Source organism: Rhamphochromis longiceps, linkage group LG11, assembly GCF_057381845.1.
Source record: "Rhamphochromis longiceps isolate RC_006_pf linkage group LG11, R_longiceps_female_GT1.1, whole genome shotgun sequence".
In the NCBI taxonomy this organism is placed as follows: Eukaryota; Metazoa; Chordata; class Actinopteri; order Cichliformes; family Cichlidae; genus Rhamphochromis; species Rhamphochromis longiceps.
In genome coordinates this window covers 26,814,426-26,836,676 of record NC_140567.1, presented here as the reverse complement: position 1 = coordinate 26,836,676, position 22,251 = coordinate 26,814,426, and the positions used below count along the sequence as shown (strand labels likewise).

At 40.8% G+C, this 22,251-nt stretch overlaps 2 protein-coding genes across 8 annotated transcripts in view; both read right to left on the bottom strand.

Moving 5' to 3' along the window:
• Nucleotides 1-6,758, bottom strand: part of arhgef1 (Rho guanine nucleotide exchange factor (GEF) 1) — a 40,975-nt gene extending 34,217 nt beyond the window's left edge. For all 7 annotated transcript variants that reach the window (XM_085423385.1, XM_085423378.1, XM_085423380.1 and 4 more), the window contains exon 1: nucleotides 6,476-6,758. The gene's annotated coding sequence lies outside the window, so the exon portion shown is untranslated. The remainder of the gene's footprint in view (nucleotides 1-6,475) is intronic.
• A 2,288-nt stretch (nucleotides 6,759-9,046) lies between these two features.
• erfl1 (Ets2 repressor factor like 1) overlaps nucleotides 9,047-22,251 on the bottom strand; it is a 35,197-nt gene continuing 21,992 nt past the window's right edge. The window contains exons 2-6 of the mRNA XM_085421866.1: nucleotides 17,663-17,736; nucleotides 16,732-16,966; nucleotides 14,910-15,087; nucleotides 13,081-13,210; nucleotides 9,047-11,519 (exon numbers count right to left, since the gene is read on the bottom strand). Coding sequence (XP_085277992.1) covers nucleotides 10,708-11,519; nucleotides 13,081-13,210; nucleotides 14,910-15,087; nucleotides 16,732-16,966; nucleotides 17,663-17,723 — 1,416 coding nt within the window. The 5' untranslated portion in view covers nucleotides 17,724-17,736 and the 3' untranslated portion in view covers nucleotides 9,047-10,707. The remainder of the gene's footprint in view (nucleotides 11,520-13,080; nucleotides 13,211-14,909; nucleotides 15,088-16,731; nucleotides 16,967-17,662; nucleotides 17,737-22,251) is intronic.

The window sequence follows — 22,251 nt, the reverse complement described above, 5'->3', positions numbered from 1 at the left end:
ATATAGAGGTCACTGGCTTCATGGAAACAGTTGATAGGCTGAGGCAAATCGACTGGCATGGATTGGCAGTTCACAGTGAACCTCTAGCTTGTCCTAACTGCTTCCATGTGTGTGTGTGTGTGTGTGTGTGTGTGTGTGTGTGTGTGTGTGTGTGGAGCAGTAATTGCTAAAAACCAAACACAGACATCTCTGATTAGCATTTTCGGACCAAAACAACTCCCGACTAATTCACAGGTCTGTTGCGTGCATTAGTGTGTCCACTGTAGGTTCGTTTGCTGCTGATTTTAAGACTATACCAAACAAAGCCAGAAATGCCAGGGAACAGGATGAATATTTCTGGAAGGAATTTAGCCTGCCCAGATTCAAAGCTTCTGAGGTTAACATTGCCAAAAAATGCTTGTGTACTTGCACACAGGCGCACCTTGGTTCAGGATGCTTCAAACATCATTCTCATGGTTGGCAATGAAGATTTTTCTAAGAACACAGTTATTCAAGTGTGAATTGATATGTCAATATTATTGACAGTTATCAATATAAAAACTTAAAGCAAACACTGACTGACAATACATTTGGGAGGCTATAGCCAGTAGCATTCCAAGTAATGAAATACACATGTTGAGAAATAATATTTCTCAAAGTGTGCCTGCAGTTTAAAAAAAAAAAAAAGAAAAAAGAAAAAAATGAAAAGAGTGCAGCAGGACTGCAAATATCCCCACAGGCTTCTTTCTTGTCAAAATCCGGTCTCCAAATTAGTTACAAGTCATTCAGCTAGAGATTATGGTTCTTGTGCCTTTTTTAAAGACACAGATGCCAATATTCACTGGCTCCAATTTTGCCAACAGAAATAATTTCCTTCTTTCACATATGCACTGTAGCCTTGAACCTTTCTAAACATTACCCAACTAACATTACATGTTAGTTTCCTAGTAAGAAGCTTGTGTGATGTCCAACTGAACCAATGTGAGACTGGCATAGGTAAATTTTCTGGTAAACCGCAATGAGAAAATGGTTGTCTGGTGTGCTATGATCCGCACGACCAATGCCCTTGTCTAAACCAAATGGAAGAATCTGCAGAACTGTGACTGGATATTTAGTGGATTATCTCACGCTGTATGCTACCTCTAAAAAAGTGTAACTTGGGTCATATTTTGATCCGATTCTCTTACTATACAGAGCTCTTACCGTAAAAGACTGCTGGCAAAATAACCTTTGAAATACATCAACTCCAACTTTGGAGAAAGGTTTCCATTTTTCACTGCTAGGACTGCAGTGAAAAATGGAAACACTGGATGGAAAAACTGGAGCACAGTATAGAGAGCACCCCCAAAGCGGCCAACCATAGTGAAATAATGCACTTCTTTTTAAATTTTTATAGACCATACATTAAACTGATTATTGAATTATTCATTACTGAAAATTGACCTGTCTCTAAAGATTTTTTACCACATTGTAAACACAACCAAAGGAATGAATGATGATGATATCACAATAAATGAAGGAAATTTTAAAAGCTACAAAAAGCAAAAATGTGAATTGTGAAAATACAACCAGATACAATGGTTAGCTAGTCATTGGGGCTGGTTTAGTTAAGATATAACTAAACCAGCCCCACAGCTCTGTGTTATTAACTAGAGCTGCATGTATAGAGCCACCAATGTATCAGTCGGCAGATGCACTCCAATGATTTTAACTTTTGCTAATCTAGCAGTGTTAATTTTGACAGTTTTTTTTTTTTTAATTTAGTTTTAGTCATAACCTTTTGACTAAAACTCATAATTTGGGCATCTAAATTATTTTCTAAATTTAAATTGTAAATGTTTGTTGTCTTTTTCTGGTGACAGTGGCTCCACTCAGTTTACAAAGCAGCATCTTTCCCTTCACATCAGCTGTGAAATTTCTGCTCTTCCTCCCAAGCGTTGACATTTTGCTGTGTTTTCTTGAGAAACCACCACCTCTGCCCCCACCTCCACCTTGTTTGTCGGCGGCATATCAGATGTGTGCATCTAGCTTTACTGCACAAAGATATTACTTCTGATTGGATCACTTTCAAACTTGTCCCGCCTTTCTATACAGCCAAATTAGTTTAGTTGCATTTTTATTAGTTGAGGAAAGTGTTGACACATTTCATCATAATTTTTGCCTTTGTGCATTAGTTTTTATTTAGCTATTGTCTTGTCTTGCATTGTCAGGAAAAAAAATGACGACAACTATTGGTCAATGAAATCAACACAGGTATGTGGATGTTAAAACCCTCATAAATTCAAATTTAAAAAGTAAATAAGAGATGGAAGAAACACCCTTCAGTAATATTATAAGAGTTGATGTTGCATAGTTTGTCCTCAAAAGGGCAACTTCGCTGATGGAAACACAAGTGTTTGGAACACCACAAACACAACAACAACCTGATCCCGGCAGAGTTGGAAAGAGTGTAAAGGAATAAATAAATGTTTATCTTTCATGTGTATGAAAGAAGAAAAAAAAACATCGGCTGATATAAAATAATATCTCATTCTTTAAATCTCTAAATATCGGTGTCAGTCTCCTGTATCAGTTGGGCTCTGTCATTAACAAAAAAACAAATTAATATTTCATTTTTTAAATATTTCCAATTAACAAACAATGCTATACTATAACACTCCTAATAATAGGAACACTTAGTTGCAATGCTACTACTTTTATCAGGGGCCTATTTTTAAGGTCGATAGATAAAGCTCTAAGAATAAGCTCCATGTATTAGGAGAGGTATCTGAATTATTTTCGGTATGTCACAATAATAATCTTCCAGTGTACCGGTACTTCACAAGGAATGCTTCAAGTTCAGAGCCACATTTCTGTGTGTGAAAACTATCCAACTACCTAGCCAGCATAAAAGACGAATCCCTCATCCTCTCCTCTTGCTTTTTCTGGGGTTTCTCTTTTTAATTTTTCCCTTGAACATGTATGAAGCTGTAAGGCTAAATGTGCACCAAACATCACAGTTAAAAGTAATACATTATGTAGGGTAGACTAGCAGTGGAACAGTGTAATCAAAATATAAATATAGAAGTTGCCATTATTTAAAATGACAATAGAAATGATGACTTATTGTATAACACAGGATGAGCGATTGTTTGTAAAGAGCTGTGTGCTAACACACAGTCAACACACTGTCTCCACACACTTGACTGGAGGACCTTTCACCCCACCAAGCCCCCACCATCTTTCACTCCTCGAGAGTAAACATAAGAGTGGAGTCTGGTCTCGCTTTTTCCACTCTGACCCTCAAATGAAAGAGCTCATTCTCTGCTTCTTCACTCCCTCACCCCCTGTCACATCGGCCTTCCAGCCAGCCCGTCTGACTCACATTTGGACAGATAGATGCAAGTCTTTCCATTTTCTTTCTTTTTCATACGAGACGCTTAAGCTCCTGGAGACAAGGCTGAAATTGCACAAAAAACTCCTATCATCAGTCAGAAAGCTCATAAGGATTCGTGCTGCATTCATTTTGAAATCAAAAGGGCTGCTTCATTTGCAGCGGGACATCACTGCTGCACACATATGACTCATAAGTTGCAAATCCACTTCGAGCACATGCAGTTTGAGCAGAACATAAATGACAGCAGAGGGAAGACGGAACTTAACAGGTGAGAAAAACAAAAACAAAAACAGACAAGCCAAGTAAAAACACAGAAGAAGCCCAGAACAGATACATTCTGGTCTATGCTGGAAAGCCATAATGACACATGAATAATGTATTACTCAATTAAAGGGGAACTCCCACATGTAGGCCACATAGGCACCATAAATACTCATAGAAACATACTGCTCGCTCTCTATTACGCTCTTTCTTATTTTCTGACACATATGCGCTATTACAATGATGGATGCTCATATTAATCATGAGCATATATGCAAATGATTCAGCGGAGGCAAAAGCTCACAACGTGAGACTGGTCTAAACATTTCCTTTCAGCGAGCACTGATAACCCCTAATAATATGGTCAACCTGTAAGCACTGCAGCCCAACCCACCTACTGTTCAAATCCTTTGTTTGCAAGAGACTGCCAATCAGAAGACAGTCAGAAATAGATAGGTCCTGAAATGTGTTGCTCAGGGGTGGATGTAGAGAGAGAGACTGCACTGAAGCCCAGTACAAGACGACACGACTTTAGTCTGAACTGTGAATCACGCAAAGCTACACAAGCAAAGTCCAAGAATAAAAATATGATGTTGCAAAGTGCCTCCTTTTTCTCTTTATGCAAATGCAACAAAAAGGTACAGGTACAATTTCACAACCGTGCAAAAACAACAACAACAAAAAAAACTATGCAAAGAAGCTACAACATTATATCTATGCAGCCAACAAATCTGTGCTGTTATTGCTGTATGAGAGATCCATGCAAACCAATGCAGAAGTAGTTACAATGACACAATAGTGTTGTGCCTTGATCAGAGGTCATATGTTGCGGTTTCACAAAAACTCACGTCACACACGCCGAAGAGCATGAGCACCTTCCTGTTCACCATCTCACACAGTTGTTTGGAACTTCACCCCACCTCACCTAGTGAGCTCATTCAGGAGGAATCAGGAGATTTCTGACTCACAGAGAGAATAGCAGGGAGTCCACTCCATCTCTCATTATCTGCTGACTGTTTGTCAGACTATCTTCAGCCAGAGAAGAATACCTGTGCTCCCTTTGAAGTCAGAGGCCAAGTACAGTAAATTATCATTGTGCTAGCAATACACCACCAGGCCCTTAGGACAGCTGCTGGCTGTTCCACTGAAAGTGCATTACCCGTCATTCCAGTTGTTTGGTATCGTTCACATAGGCTAAACAACAACTGAAAATGGCTCACTGTAGCGATATCCTGAGTTTATCTTCCTCCTCACTAAGAAAGAGGGGATATGGCTGAGTTTATGTAGGTCTAAAACAATAGAGAGTGGAAGAAAGAGAGGGAGAGAGCAGTGCAGCAACTCAGATTAAATAGCCAACACTCCTTTAAAAGGAAGAGAAGGTAGCCTTTGGGCTCCAGACAAGCCTGCACTTGTAAAATGTAGCGAGAGAAAGATGACAAGTGCAGTGCACCTCTAGTCTAACAGAGCGTAACAGGAAGTGGCAGAGCCTGCTTCACATGGGGCCTCTGGGGTGCAGCGGCTGACTGGGAACAAGTCACAGTCTCTAAAACCGCCAGCTCCAATGCCCTTACCACACAGGCAGAGTCAAATAATGGGCAATAAGCATCATCAAAATTTAGGGTGATTCTAAGGTGGCTTTGACTGAGCTCATGATTGGTGACTTTAAAAAAAAGCCTGGATAAACTGCCCTGACAACTTGTTTAAAAGCAACCGTTTTTCTTTGAGGACTAATTACTAACTTACAGCTTACTGGCATACACAGCCCACACTACCCTAGCATCCTCTGTCTAGGGTAGCATGAGATACTGAAGCTGTACTAGATGCACCACTAGATGTACAGTAATTATAGTTTCCTGTGAGCACAGGAAACTGTTGCCTGTTTTGCACAGGCAATGCACTTGGTGAGAGAAAAAACATCACCACTGGCAATCAATTACATACAGACACTAATTATTGAACTTTGTCTGCATTGAGACCCCCAGTCTATAGGCCGATCTGATAAGTGAGTTATATAGAAACAGGAAGCAAAGGGGGAGGGGGGAAAAACTGGGAGGGATAAGACAGATGCTACTTTTCATGTTGTGGGAAAAAAGTGTCGACAAATAAATGAGAGGAAAACAGAGGAATTGATCTGGTAGTGGTTTCCTAAGCCTCTATAATGTGCTGAGAGTATTTTTTGTATGTGTGTGTATACTTGCATCACAGGCTAGATATAATAAAAACATTTATGAGGTAAAATACACACAGGTTCACACTGTATAGCTGTAACAACCAGATTACCCATATGATACATTTCATAAAGATACTATTTCAAAGAAGATAAGAAAAAAATACATAAAAATTCTCAAGGTCACAAGCTATAAACTTCCCACTGACTAGCTCAATACAAAGCATAACTCCATTTGAGAATATTAAAGTGATTTGTAGTTTGGGCTAAACCGAAACTGAGGACAGTCGTATAAAATTTCGATGGCTTTGCCAAAAAATACACAAAGACAAGTTTGCTACCTTAAGTTTTTTTTTCCTTTTCTTTTTTCTTTCCCCTGTTACTCCCATGCCTTTGTTAAACAAGTTCACAAAATAAACCTGTGGCTATCCCAGTGCTAATGAAAATGGCCAAAATGTTGAATAAAATCGTCTGCAGATGGGCTTTGATCGCACAGGACGAGATGTCGTGCAGTGAGCCGAGTACAGCGTTCCTGTATGCGGACGCTATCGTCTGCCGCTCTGGCTGTATGGGGGGGAAGCCAGCGCCAACAAATAGCCAAAAACCACTCAAACTATAGCACTGAAACCCGTAAAAGTCCAAAAGCGTGATAATGTTCACAAGCATGTGAACATTATGAATGGTGTACTTACCCGTAAATACAGAGAAACCGACAGGCGAGACGTCTAAGAGGTTTCCTGTTCGAAGTTGCCGTGTGTCAGTGGGAAGAAAAAAAATAACATTGTACGCGGAAGTACACATAAAAAAAACTGAGTGATTAACCGCGAGGGGGGGAAGTTACAGTGTACCGCTTCGAAATTATCGAGTACGCAATAAATAAAAGTGGCAATATTATAACTTTTTGTCAATTTACGTGTGTTTTAAGGTTTGAATGTTATATAAAAACGTAACAGTAACCCCTACAAACGGCTTGTTTCCGCACTGTGTTACACAGTAACCTGTCCCCATTAAGAACCTACTCTCTGCAACACAAGAGAATTTTATTAGCACGGTGTTTATGGACCCTTTATATTTGTGTAAACACGAATTCGCTTACTACCATTTAGAAATATCTAGACGAGATACCCAAAAAGTGTTATTAACACAATACAAAATGAAACCCTTCCTCTGTCTATTGTTTACTTAGCCAGTCCGCTACTTACATGAAACCTGTTAAACCCATTCGTCTTCAGTTTTCTTTTATAATTAATGTTGCAGCAAAAACAAAACAGTTTTTTCTTTCTAAAAATGTGTATTATGTTCTGAACAAAGACCGACAGTGTAAAGCATAAATTATTGATATGTAGGATGGTGTCAATCTCTGTATCTGCTTAGAAAAAAATTATCTTCACTACTGCGAAGCTAAGAAATCAGAAATGTCTGAAGGAACTATGTCTGCGGGAAATTAAGTATTAATATGAATTATTTATATTTTACAGGCTTGAACTCTCAAAAAACTTTTCTCCCTGGTTTTCTCGATGCTTCACTTATTTTCCAGCCTTCTGGCGCCGCACTGTGGAGAAATATGATAACGACCAGGCAACAAATCTACACCTAACGATATATGTGTGTGTGTGTGTGTGTGTGTGTGTGTGTGTGTGTGTGTGTGTGTGTGTGTGTGTGTGTGTGTGTGTATTGACTGACTGAATGAATATTTAAGTATTTATTTTTGCTCTACATTGAGATTTTTTGACCCTGAGATAAAAAGGGCAAACGTTCCAAATACATCTAACAATAAAGATTTAGAAGATTTGTTTTTTTTTCTTACATTAAGGCAACTGTTTCTTGTAACATGAGTAAAGTGTTTACATATACAAATATAATGTCTGATTAATATGCACTGTGTTACATAAATAAAAAAAATGTAGCAAAATAAACCCTTAAATGTGTATTTGGGAATTTTTTGTGTCACTAGTCTGAAAGAACACATTGTAGATGCAAACAATGTCTCCAAATTGACCTCTAAATCATTAATACATGTCTCTACCTGTACTGTGTCAGCTTATAAATTCTCTTTGACCTTTAAATCTTTTTCCAGGTTGACAAACTTCTTTGAAAATTAATTTAATCTCTCCCTGGATTAACGTAGAAAAGTAGTGAGGCCTAAGCGCTTGGTGACAAATGATGTACACATGACGTGGATGCCACATATACATTAAATGATCTGAACTTTAATGATGATGTTACTATTTTCTGTTGCACACCTTTCTAAAAGACTCACCCTCTATGTCTGCAGCCCCACTCCTTGTGTATTTGTCAAACAAATTTAGTTACAGTTGATAATGACAATTGCAAATGTTTTGTCTAGTGAGTACCAGTGATCATCACAAGCACAGTGACGTTTCTTGTTTGATAGTGAGGTGTTTTTTCTTTAAAATATTTTTCACATGCTGACTGAGCTTAAGTGCGAGTAATAAATTCCTCTCTGTAATACTAAGAGGTTCATTGAAAGTGCCTCAGTATGATTTGTGCTATTACGCAATGCTTTATAAATTCCCCCTTTTTTTGTAGATGGCAAACAAACAGTTTTAAAATTTTACATTCCCTGAATGGAATATGTTTCCTATCATTAAGTGGCATATATAAAACATCCTAACAATCATCTTAAAACATTAAAATATACATCAAAATGGTGATAACAACTTCTGCATGTGTAATTGTAATGTCTCATTTGTCTGCATTTTGCCAGCTTGTAAAAGCCAATCTAAAAGAAAAGCAGGTAAACAATTAGTTAAACACAACAGAAAGTAACAGAAAGTTTGGGCAGAGATCTCTAAATGTAAACAAGATTTAATTATTTATAGGAAAAGAAAAGTTCAGATTAAATTGGCATGGTGTGCAATTACTGTGCTTTTTCAGTTTAAGAGACACTTTTCATGGACTTTTCACCAATGCATAAAAAAATCAAATCATTATTGGTGTCAATATAATATAATATAATATAATATAATATAATATAATATAATATAATATAATATAATATAATATAATATAATATAATATAATATAATATTTCTTTTCACTGACCTGAATTCCACAGATTGTGTCAGAATTGTGATGTATGAAGCACCGTATTTTTTAAATCTTTTCAACAACACAGTCAACAGTCCGCTATCCAGAATAATATTTATTGCTTTTGAAGATATTACTCTTTTTCTTCTTTTTGCACTTTCCATTTTTCCTCTTTACAGTAAAACAAAGAAAGATGACAGGTAAAACCACTGCACTGTCATTTCTGGATGTGTACACACATACACACACACACACACACGAGGAAATAGTATTTACAGCTGTTAGTGTTCTTCCTGTGGAGGTGACTGGAGGCCTTTCCTGGAGCAACTCAACAAACATAGAGTTTTACATTAACTTTACAATAGAGCTTTCACAAATAATCGGTATACTGCCACTGTTTGACAAACCATCGGCATAAAGGCTATGAAACTGTACAATATGATTCACTGTTCACTCCACGCTGAGAAACAGGGCTGTAGAAAGGATGTTGGTCATAAGATCTGGGGAGAGGAAAGGTACAGTTTTTTTTGTAAGTATTCCCTCCCACCACTGTTTAGTGTCCTCAAGCAAAACAAATTGCTCTGCTGCTGGCATGGACAAAAAGAATCGATTGAAAAATAATCAAAACAGATTTTGGGGGGAGGATTTAAAGAAGAAAATGCAAAGACCAATATTATTCACATTAGATTAATTACAGTACAGGAACATTGGGTGAATGCTAACTAGAAAAATAAGTCTGCCGGCATGTTTTTGAACCCAAAGGGTTTGTACACTGGGCATCTGGCAAGAACAAAATGACCAAAGGGCACAATTAACTGGGGTTGAGGAAATCAGAGACAAATCCCAACGTGAGCTCAGTCCTCAACATTAAAAAAAAGTCTTCAGAGTGCAGATCTTCTGCCATTAATAATTTCAATTTTGATACACCTAAGCTTATAATTTTCCAACATGTTTAAATACTGAATAAAATCACAACAATACAGCTAAATCTTATCATAGTGAATTATAATTAAATGTCATGTACACCATATTAAAATATATACAGAAATATTCATACAAATTCTAGATTGGTCCAGCTCCTTCCTGCTCTCTTTTTCTTTCCTGTTAGAAAATGTGCACCAAGACAAAGTAAATACGCACAGACCGTCACAGTTAGCACTATTGAACAGATGGATTGTTAACATTTAAATTAACCCACAATAAACAATATATATATTTTAAAAAACAGTGCAAAATGAACTCAGGGCAGTAGCTTCACTCACACACTTGCAGTTCTTTGAAAACGACATTGAGTGAAAGGACCACTAGGTGGCAGTATTTGACCATGTCTTAAAAGCCACAGTAATTATTTATAGTCTAAATCTGTAGAATTACAGGACAAATCTGTAAAATTGGATCGATCTGAGCATCATTTGTTGTTCTGTTAGTTTAGGGATGTTGTTTGTTAATGTTTGTCAAGGCAGGAATTGCTGTGTTGTAATTTCCCACCTCGATGCCTTCTTTCGTAGCTCAGCTGCAGACAGCAAATTGTAGACTAGTGCTGGCAATGCATAAAGCAAATCTACAAACCATTTGGTGCGAGAGATCAAAATAAAAAGGACGAGACAGCCGACACTCTAAAAACTGTACACCCCATATATTCTAAGATGAATGAATCAGTAGTGTAATGGACTGCTGGCAAGCTCAAAACTTGCACAGCAAACAGGAAAACTGCAGTTTTAGAAGTAAAAGAAGTTAACTGCCATTCCTGGAAAAGGGCTGGAAAAGATCTGATGATTTAAAGTGGAAAATTCATCTCAGAGAAACAAAAGGAGAGAAAAAGAGAGTTATCAGACCATAGACTGGCAAGATGGAGGACACATCAGAAAATGTCTTAGCTGTGTATCAGTTTGAGAGTCTCTGTCTCCCTGTGTCTTTCATGCAGAGCCATGGAAGGTGAGAGTGACCTAGGCAGGGATGGGGGAGGAGGAGTAATGGGCATCAGGCTCTTCAGTGGATGTGGGGACACTGGTGGAGGAAGAGAGGAGATGGGAGGCAACACGCTTCCTTTCTTCCCATCTAACACAAGCTGTGATCGGTTCGCATGGCTGGATTCCTTCCGAATGCCAAATTCATGCTCATTTTCATTGTCCGAGCTGCAGTCGCTCAGATCTGTTATCTCCAGGTCTGAGTCTGACTCTGGGTCCTGCTTCACCCCTCCTCTTCTCTCTGTGGGGCTCTGCTGGTCTGTCCCAGTCCCAGCTCCTAAGCTGACCGCTCCCAGGCCCAAGGTCAAGCCGAGACCCGGAGGATTGGGCTCCACCCTTTCTCCCAGTGTCGCCCCGCTGCCAATGTCTGTCCGACCCATCGACAGGCTGCCCTGGTACGGCGGCAGGCAGAGTCTGGCCGGCTGACCACCCGCTGTGCCATTTGTCCCGCCAGTTTGCCCCGCTGCTCCCCTCTCACCCCCACCTGCCTCTCCAGGCGGGAGCAGGGAGGAGAAGGGGTGAGGCAGCTGTGAAAGGCTGCTCTGCAAGGGGTTGGGGTAAAACTGGGAGGGGTAGAGGGAGCCAGGGGGCAGTTTTGGGCAGTTGTTGAGAGAGAAGGCCCCTGGGAGGTAGGGATTGAAGCCCCAGGGGTAGTCAAAGGGTGGGTTGCGAGGGTACGGGCCCAGCAGGGACGGGGGTTTTGAATAGCACGGTGCACCTAGGACAGAGAAAATCCAGAGATGGAGGTTAGCTCTCAGAAGGGGCAAAGGTTTCCTGACATACAACATCCAAGAATGTTCACTAATTATAGTCAGTGGTATTAGCAATTCTAATCAGGAGCCACAGGGGCTAATTCTGGCACGGCTGCTTTCAACACAAAACCTGATGGTTCATTTATGCATGCCGGTACTGTGTAGTACACCCACTTCACACCGCTGCAAACCAGATGTCAACACAAAGATTCTCCACTGCAGTGAAAAACAATTAAGAAGAGTTCCCGTCTTCCAAACGGCTTATCATTTCCTTGTATATTTAAAAGAAAAGAAATATGTGAAGTGACTCTGCTTCTGTTTTGATTGCGCATCATTGCGGTGAAACCAGTCACACTGTTGAAAATTCTCACTGAGAAATAATGTCGACATTTGTCCCCGCAATGCTCTGACATGTCATGATATCATTTCAAATTAAGCAAAAAACACTTATGGTGCAGCAAATTGCGTTGCGTATTTGAATTCAATCACTTGAAAACAGAACGAGGGGGCAAATTTGAGGTGATGCAGGAATGCAATTTTAATGAACAAACAAACGCATTGCCTCTCAACCTAGTCTACTTCCTTCCAAATGACAACCGACTCAAAGATTCTCTCTCTGCTGCACCCTCCACCTCTCTCCCAGCCGTTCTCACTCTCTTTTTCTCTTTCACTCTGTTATTTACTATGCAGGGCTAATTTGACAGTGGTGAAGTCTCTGCGTGCTGGGCCAGGAGTAGCTGGCAGACACATGAATATTGAATCAGTCAGGCAGGCCTCACTTGCTTATGAAAACACAGTAATGGGCGCCCACAGGCCACAAACTGAAGCCTGCACCCTCAATTAGGGCCTTCCTGCCTGGGAAGGGATTAGGACAGCGGGGACACATGGGAGGGAGAGGAGGGTGAGAAGGGAAGAAGGGGGGAATAGGACCTGAGGACAAACAGAATAGGGAGGAGGGAGAGGGTGCCGGTTCTGGGATGAGAATTGCATCTGTGTGTGAGTGAGTCTGTTTACACACTACCTCTCGAGCTCTGCAGATTCGTATACCTTCTTATGCGTGTGCAGAGATTGCAAATGAAATGCATTTGTGCATGCGTGCCATCAGTCAAGCAAACAATGACACTTCCGTGCTGTGTTTGGTTGAACTCACTTTCTGAGATAGAAGGGGACAAATGTGAACAGTTGCGCTGAAAAAGTGGATGATTTCTCCAGCCCTCGACTTGTGTCTCACTACAGCTGACATGCATAATTCACCAGCTAACCTGGGCTTTCTCACCTGGAGCACAGTCTCACTGTAGACTGCTATGGGACAGCCATCTCTCTTATTTCCTTTAACAATAAATGTTCATGCCTCACTGTATCCTCATTTCTCTCTCTGCTCAACTTACATTGCTACCTTCTCCTCCTCCCTTTGTTTGTACACTGCCAATCATACACTTTATATATATATATATAAGTGTATTTTTCTTCATGCAATAGAGGAAGACCGGCATGTATCTGACCAACTTTGTCATTCTCTCTGCTCACCTGAACTTAGGAAAGGAAATGAGTCCAGTCTCAGTTTGTCCCCTTCAGGTCCTGGTGCTGTGGTCCCCCGATCGAAAAGGGAAGTTCCTCTGCTGGTGTCTGGCAAACGAGGAAACAAGGACTGTATGGCCTGAGCGGCAGAAAGAGACACAAGCAAAGAGTAGAAAAGGAGGTTAGAGATGAGTTTGTACCATGAAATAATAATAATAAAAAAAGCTTGCGTACATATTCCTACAAATCTGCCTTTATGATGCTGCTGCACTTTGCTGGGTAAAGTCATATGTTGACAGCAGCACCCTGCAGAGTGTGATGCAAACAGTGACACAGTCGCAGCAAGGACAGGATAAAAAGGGAAGCCATGGGACTTGGGGTAAAAAAAAAACGGGAGGCAGGAGGACGCACGGGCTCAGAGACTCAAAGGGAGGAAAAGTACAGAGTCAAATGGAGACCAATGATTAAGATTGTGGGCACAAAGGATAAATGAAAAGAAGAAAGAGGGATTGTGGGCCAGCTTGTGTAAAGGGACACAGGACGAATAGCAGTGAGATGTGAGAGAATGACATCCATTTAGAAGTAGGGCAGCTGTGTGCGTGTCAGTGAGTGCGTAGATTTTTTTCTGTCTAAAATTTGCAAAGAAGAGGTAAAATAAGTGGAACAGTTTAATCTTAGGAATCAAGGGGACACGGGGGGATTTCTTTTCCCCCCTAGCGTGATTGCGGATCAGTAGTATCTGTCACCCTGCAGCCCCAAGTTTGAAAGGCGAGACTGTACTCCCAAGCTGCGAGATCTGCGTTGCTTAACAAACCGCATTAATGACCCGCCATTGATCTGATCTGACGCGACCCCTTTTCTTTCTATTTCTTTCATTTTCAATCGATGACAGATGGATACGCCATAGGAGACAGGGATGAGAGAAAGAGGGGATAACGTCTTCTTTTGTTTTAAGGGCAAGTTAAAACCGTCCCCCCTCCACGGTCTCCTTCAGAGCTCGCGTCTCCTTATCCCCATCTTAAGGACGGCACAGACAATTGATGAATGATTCTCTCTTACTGTACTTTCAAGTTACTTGTACTTTCTAGGACATTAGTCATCTAAAATAAAATTATCTGCACACCAGCACTTATACCCAAGTAAAAAAAAATAGCCTTCTTCATCAATTTGTGCAGCCACATCTATAATTTAGTGTAGAATCTGAAACGCAGAAATTGATTTTTTTTCCATTAAAAAGAAAGAAAGAAAAATCTCTAAATATCTTATAAACACAAGTAAAGTCATAACATTATTTTTTTTTAACCAAATTAGGACATTTTTGTTTACGCCTCCATCTTTTTTTGTGTTCTGACACATTTTATCTCTGTAAAAATTTTACAATCTCTTAGGGCAAATAATAATCAAACTGTAGTCTATTATGACCCCCATTAGACAGAGTGAATAAAAGATAGCTACGATGAATACCACCATTCTTTTGCAAAAAAGGGGGAATGCACAGCAGGTGCCTGAGAAATATAACAGCTCGAGTTGAATGGTTTTCAGTTACCTGAATTAAATTTTTGTTGATAAAAATTTAAGGAAGCAGAGTGCGGTGTCCTGCTATATTTCATCCTTTTTCTTTGTTTAAAGTTTGGCTTTTTTAAATTCCCTCTGTTTTAAAATGTTAGTTCTTTTTATTACCTGCTATAGAGACACAATTTGAACATACATAGGTATGATTTCTCACATTATTCACACAATTTTCTATTTATATGCTACTAAATCTACTACTTGCATACAGCATATATCCTTTTACCCATCCACCCCCTCTCACAAACCCTCCATCCTACCCTGTGTACCTCTGGGCTGCAGTCTGGTGTGGTGGAGCCCCCGTTGAAATGGTTCTGGGCAAGGAAGAAGGGCGAGCTGGCCATGTCCAGGATGGGGTAGTTCACCAGCACAACCTTACTGAAGTTAAACTTGTAGGTGAAACGCTTCCCTTTGGTTTTGTGCAAAATACGCTTGTTGTAGTAATACCTGCAAAGGAGCGGGAGAGAATATTGATGGAGGGATGGAGTGAATTGATAAACAAAAAAGGAAGAGGAAAAGGAAAAGAGGTGGGAAGGATTAATATAATACACATCAAGGTTTTGTGTTTCATCACTATAAGTAAAGTATAAACAACTTCAGTGCTGTGAGGCAAGAGCTGTGCTGATTTCCCAGTGTTTTTATTCATCTCCTCCTTTCTCAAATCAATTCATGTCTGGCTGCCTCTATTCAATACAATATGGTTTTGTAAAGTGAATTTTATATTCAGCAATTATCAACCCCCCCCCCCCGCCTCAAAACCCCCCAAAATCTAAATTCGTTTGAACCTCTCACACAGAAATACTACACAAGAAGTAAATGTTCCTTTCATTATGCACAGGACTATTTATCAATTGAAGAAATAATGTGAGCATCACGTTACACTATCAGATGAGCTCGAGACTTTTTTGTTTCCAGAAAATTAGAAATTTGTCGGAATGACACCATTTGACATGACACCAAAAGACATCACCGTTTCCAATAGCAAAGCACATTCACAAAGAGGTGGGACAGCAAGAGAGGTCTCCATGGTAACGACCCCCAGTGTCTCCCGCTGGGCATGTCAGGTCGTCATCGTACCAGTTTCCTTTGCCACCCACAGAGGTGTCACAATGTACAATCTGCCAGGATGCCACGTTGATCGGCAGCAAAGGAAAAACATGGAGCCATCTGGCCCAGGTAAAAGCTGAGTGCTCAGGTGGAGGAGCGTAGGGGGTGGGGGCGAAGTGGGATGCGACAAATTAAAAAACCTGCAGATGTCTTATTGTGAAATACAAGTTTAAATCTGGTTTCCTTGTGGACTTTTTGGACTCCTTTGTGTGAGTGCAGCCACAGTGAGCGTGCTAAACACAGAATTCATGAGACAACCTCAGCATTAAATAGTGGTGAGCTCATTATGCAGGCACACTATATCAACAAACACAGCAGCGTGTACATATCTGCATGTATCCACACTGGCTGAGCCCAGTGCAATGATGTGTACATGTTTTGCTTTGCGTGGCAATTGTGCCATGGCCCTTAATTGAGCAATTAAGTAAGGCTAATTAAGAAGGCTAATTGTGGCCCCAGCCAATTTATAACAATTAAACTCTGACGACAGTCCCCATTAACGAGAGGCCGAAGGAAAGCAGAGGGAGGGGGTGGGGTAGGGGAACAAGTTGGGTAGTGGGTATTTGCATAAGAAGATTGTGTGTGACTGGCTGGGGGTGTAAACTGCTGAAGGTATGGAGTGTGGCATTGTTTTAATCACCTTCAGCAAGTTCAGTGTCGAGTAGTTTTGCTGTTCTGAAAAAGTCCAATTTCACACTGGGGCTTAATTTTGAAATCCCTATTGAATTTTTTATTTGGCAGCTCAATGGTGAACTTTCCATTAGGATGTCCAGAGATAAGGAGAAATTGAGGGTATTGACGTTCCCCAGGAAAAATCCCACCTTTATCTTTCCATTTTTGCCAACATGGAAAAGAGAGATGTTAAGTGGGGATTAAATCCAACAAGAGTAAACAATTTATGGAAACCGCAGGGTTGTAGCCTGATTTATCTGATGCAAACAGTGCGGCTGCCTGACATTCAACACATCTCGTATGAACACATACCTCAGAGCCCTGCTCAGTTTGTCATAGTTCATGTGAGGTTTGCATTTCCTTATCCCCCACAGTCGGGCCACCTCGTCTGGGTCCTTGATGACAAACTCCCCGTAGTCTCCCTGCCAGGCTATCACCCCTTGGTACTCTTCCTTCTGCAGGAGCTCTAGGATGAAGTGCCACAGCTGGATCTGTCTGGAGCCGGGGCTCGACTCGGGCTTGTAGGCCCACTCTGGGAAGGCGATCCCTGGGCAAAGGGGAGGAGGAAGAAGCAGGGTGAGGTTCATGCCTGTTTGTCCAGTTGCTCACAGGGAGTGTGTGCATGTGTGTGTGTGTGTCTGGGGGGGGGGAGTTCACTGTCTGAATGACTGATGAGTGATGGAGGTGAGGGATGATGTGTTTAATATCACAGCACGTGCCTTGAGCAATGTTAGTCTGAGCTAATGCCCTCTAGCCTCAACAGATTGGTCAGTGGGATGATGACAGCTCACTGGGAGAGATCTGACTGATGCTGCTCAGGTCTGAATTTTAAAAGCCAACTCTATGACCATCAGAGATGAAGTTAAGTAGCTTTTTGACTCAGGCCAAAGTGAATCTGGCACTAACTAGCCTTGTAAATACATTACACATTGAACCAATTACTACCAGAGTCTGAACTTGTTTGGCAAACATGAATGTGTATGGTTAATCTTTTTAAATAGATGAATATTGGGGATGAATTTCAACATGCAATTTTAATAATGAAGTAGCTGCTTCTTAAGTATTTGCTTGTTTTGGCTGTCTGGGTTCACCCGATTTACACATGTGGCTTAGGACTAGATTTAAAGATAAGTTGAAAGATTTTAAATGTTACAAATAAGAACTTTAAGGAGATTTGATGCAGAAAAGCAAGAATGTAATAGTCTCCTGCCTTCATGTCACTAACTTTGATGAGAGTACCGACCTGGCGTCCAGAGGGCGGGCACCGGGGGGAGCAGCAGATCACTGACGCAGTTACAGTCCATGCCTCCACAAAACCTGGAACAAAACAAAAGAGAGAGAAGGCATTAACTTTTACAAATGAAAAACAGAGAATTTTGCAGAGATGTATTTGCTTAAGCCAGTTTCAACTACCCAGCATGTTTATTGCATTTATTACACCAAGTCAGAGTAGAAGAGAGTACATTTTGTTGAAACTGAAGGTATTGCATAAGGTCTAAAGGCACAACATGAGTTCAAAATGATACTTTAAATCGATGTGAAATATAGCAAGGTTATGTTTCATATGTCTTTGGTAGAGATCAGGTGTTTGATGGATGTGGCCACCTGAGGCTGTGTCTGATGCAACGTGGTGGACATCCCTATAGTGCATTTATGAACAGGAGGAATTAAATAGACTTTTGAAAACCAACTATTAGAGGTTAGGTTTAATTGTCTGCCAGATGAGGAAAGTTTCAAAAGGATTTAAAGGGCTATAGTTTTTGGTAAAATGTCTTTCATATCACCTTAGGTATCCTAGGTAAGTCAGGTAAGTACTACAAATAGTGCCAAATTGCATAAAGATTTGAACATACAAGAGTGTCGTTTTATTAGTTGATTGAGTTAGAGCTATTTTAATTGTCGGATGTACTGTTTAGTAGTCACTGCATAGCTGAGTGTGAACAAGCAAAAGCGAGAAAACACTTCACATCTGTACTTGTAATATTAAATTATACCCCCTATAATTATAGTATATGGTTATATAAAACTACACGTTTTTTTTTAAAACACACAAAATTGTTGGAATAAAAGTCAGAAATGATGCAGTGAGTCCAGTGAACACGTCCATGTTTAATATCACAAGAAAATAAACTGTCCAAACTATTTAAAAACCTGATTTTGTTTTTACTTCTGTGCATTTTGAAATCTGAAGATTTACAAAAAAACCCCCAAACTTTTATTTTTTCACCCCATCACATCGCTTCATGCTCTGCATTGAATGTTGAATGATACGTGCACGTGTCAGTGAGGTAGGGTAGGCCTTTTTATAATACAAGAGCTTATGATCATAAGGCCTCCTAAATATATTCATATAGACATCTGCTGATGCGAGAAGATGAGGAGATCTTGGTGTTTCTGTGATGAAGAGGGGAACTCTGAGATGGAATCTAGTTTGGATATCACAGTTTCATCAGGGTTGTTTTACAAAGCTCAGATGGAAGAGATAGCCTGCTGCTACACTGGTATCTTTAATGCTGGCCTCTCTATCTCTCCCTTCACTCTCTGCCTCTATTTAATTATGCTCTGTGAATTTTGGATTTTCCCTCCAGCATTGAAATGAAACGTGAATTATTAAGGTGTGTTTGTATAAATTATTATTGCTAACTCCAGGCATTTCTCACTCTCTCACTCTCTGACTCTTTCTGTCTCACGTTCGCTCTCACCCCGCTTCAAGCCTTTGGATTGTGGCCCCGCTCGCTGTCTCCTCTCTCCCCTCCCCTCCCGCTCTTCATCTTCCTTGTTTTCAGTCTGCTCTCTCTGTCTATGAGTGCAGAGCTGACATTAATTCTATTTATTATAATAATCATTATTATTTTTACTCTTATTGTTCCTTTTCTCTCTTTTTTTTGGTCATTAAACTATCTGGAGACTCTGTCTGCACTCATCCCGTGCGACTCATTTTTAGAAAAGGATCAAATATTTTGATTAGACCGTTTACCAGTAGGATATCAAAATACACCCCGCTGTTCACATGTTTGGAGATTTTTGAAAACATTTAAAACTGTCATCTTTCCATGAAAATGTTGACCTCATCTGACAGGAAGGCCGTTGCGAAGATTGGTCTTTACAAAATGAGATATACGTTGTGTTGGAGGTAGCAATCCATAACTTTCCTCTTCCCCGTGGGCTACAGGTCATCAATACTGCATCATCTCTTTCATTTGCCGTATTCTCATGGTCCACGGCATGTATAAGCTCATCTCCTCTGCGGAAAACATATATGTGAGCTCCTGTCTTTCACAGTCTTTCCAACTTCCTCTCATACCACCTACGCATTACCTCAAATCTATACTCTTCCTTCCCTTTTCATATCCAACAGCATATCTATACAGGTGACTCCTCCTTTCCTCTTTCCCACCTCCTTTCTATTCACACACCTATCCACTGTCTTCTCCCCCGCCCTCCCTTCCACTCCACCCTTCTCCCTCTCTTCTGCTCTGTGTGTTTTGCTTCGGCGCAGTAATTTTCCGTTTGATTTCGGAGGTAATGCATTTTTTACAAATCAAAGAGGAAGCCAGGCTACCCCCCCCCCCTTCTCCTCCTCCTCCTCCTCCTCCCCTCACTCTCTCCCTTTCTCTCTCTCTCCCTCCCTCCCACCTCTTCTTCTTTCCCTCCCTGCCCAGTCTCCCGTTCTCGCCCCCCCCTCGGCCCCCCAGGCCAGAGAGGAGATAAAGGAGCCCCCATCATTTCCTTGTTAGTTTTGATTTGGGCAGCACAGGGCTTTCAAGTTCCCCCCATCACCCCCAGAAACATTATAACTAGCAGCCCAGGGAATACTGCTCCTCATACGCACACACTCGAACACACACATGCATGCACAGACTGTCAGATACAGACACTCACAGATTGTAAGGGATTGTGCATGCACAGTAAACACAGTCTCAAGCAGATATGGCACAAATACGCAGGCATTCAGGTAGCCGTCGCACACACACTGTACGACGCAGCACACAAAGTAAGACATGGAGCCCATAGATATTGACTGAATCAATATCGGCACACTAACACAGATCTCACCGAGCTGAAAAAGAGAATGCACTTTGCTTACTAAAGATTCTGGTTTACTGATAGAGAGATGTGGGCAGAAAAAACACTGCTTTATTTGGACAAAGAGACACAGAGTCCAAACAAAGGACCCCTCTCCCACAAAAGGTCACCTGTGAAACCCAGCGTGGATGATGGATCACACGGCTACCGGTGACAATAGTAAGCACACTCAATAGATTCACTAAGTTACTTCACACAATCACATCTTCACAAAAACACCTCAGCTGTGTTCCTACACATAATCTGAAGTGTAGGCCTGCACTAGATCTAGCAAATGGATCATTACTGCTGGAAAATCTCTGGTGTGTTGATGATTCAGAGGCTTTTCTATAGTTTAACGCTTGAAAGAGTGCACTTTGTTTTTTGTGACTTTAGGACACAACAACATTGCAGGGATACACAAACTTCCTGTGTCATGGCTGAAAGGTTAAAGGTTTCTGCTGTTGTCACTGCTCAACATGTAAATCTCAGAAATCCCTCCACATTTGCTCTCTGTACTTACTTTTAGCCATTTTCAAAGCCTTAGAGAGTGAAAATTATGGACAAAGTCCCTCAAAATTCATACAATATAAGAAATTAAGCTGTCTGCTAGCAAACCCACAGTGCAAGGTACTATACTGTTATACTGCTCACTGCAGATTTAATAATGATTGGAGAGGAGATAAAATGCATTTTTCACTCAGTTTATTTCTCTTCTTCTTGAATTTCACACAGTGCAAATAAAGTTCAGTCGCTTCCTATAAATAACCTTTCAGTCATGTAATGCCAAACCTGTTTTGATCATTGGAAAACTGCTTTGGAAAAAAAGGACAATAGGACAAGCAGATGGGTCTTCTAAAGACAAACTCCTACATCAACGAGAGCAATCGTTTCCATCTATTGTAACTGACGAGGGACAAAGTCCAAAGAAAGAAAGATGAAAATTACTACAGTGTTGCAATGACCAAATTGGTATGTTTGCATCATGTTCAGGTAAACGTGTGCGTGAACCATCCTTCTTTCAGCAGTAAACTGAAACTTGTATTTTCTCAACTGATGAACTTCCTGTGACCTCTCGACTTTCTTGCCCAAGTGGGGACTAAGAGTAAGAAAAGGACTGAAAAAGCATATCCAAGAGTCAGGATTGGACCAGTCCCACTGAGTTTTAAGAGGTCAGTCTCGCCACAAAGGTCACAGATTTGTATTTGTAACTTTTGCATGTATCTCCCAAACATCAACTCTGTAACAATGTTGCTAAAGTAAAGGCAGAACTGGCATACTTGTGACGCCAAGGTTAGTAGGACACTGACGGGAGTGAAAAGAAACCAGTGTGAGGGATATACTGTAGTACAAACTACGTTTTGAAATTCTGCAGAGTGACTGGGGTAGAGCGAGGAAGGAGGGCAGCCTGACATTCAGGCAACATTATGTCTCCAGTGCTGTCTAAAGAAGGAAAGAGTGATGGGTCACGATATAAAAAGATAGAAAAATGTGAGAGGCATGAAAAGTCTGGCCTCTCCCGCTTTCTTTTTCCACTAGATGAAAAGGACTCTGTACATCTGTCTCATCTTCCTTTTTTTGGTTGCCCCTGAAAAAGGCCCGACTGAAAACTCTCTCTCTCTCTTCCTTTCACTCTGCTTGCCTCTCTCCTGCTATCTCTGTCTTTCTCTCTCTGTTCCTCTCCCTGGTTAGCTCTGACACACTGGTCAGCCTCAGGGTGGAAGAACAGAGGGACTCTGCTATGGGTTTGTTAGAGGAGATGGAAAG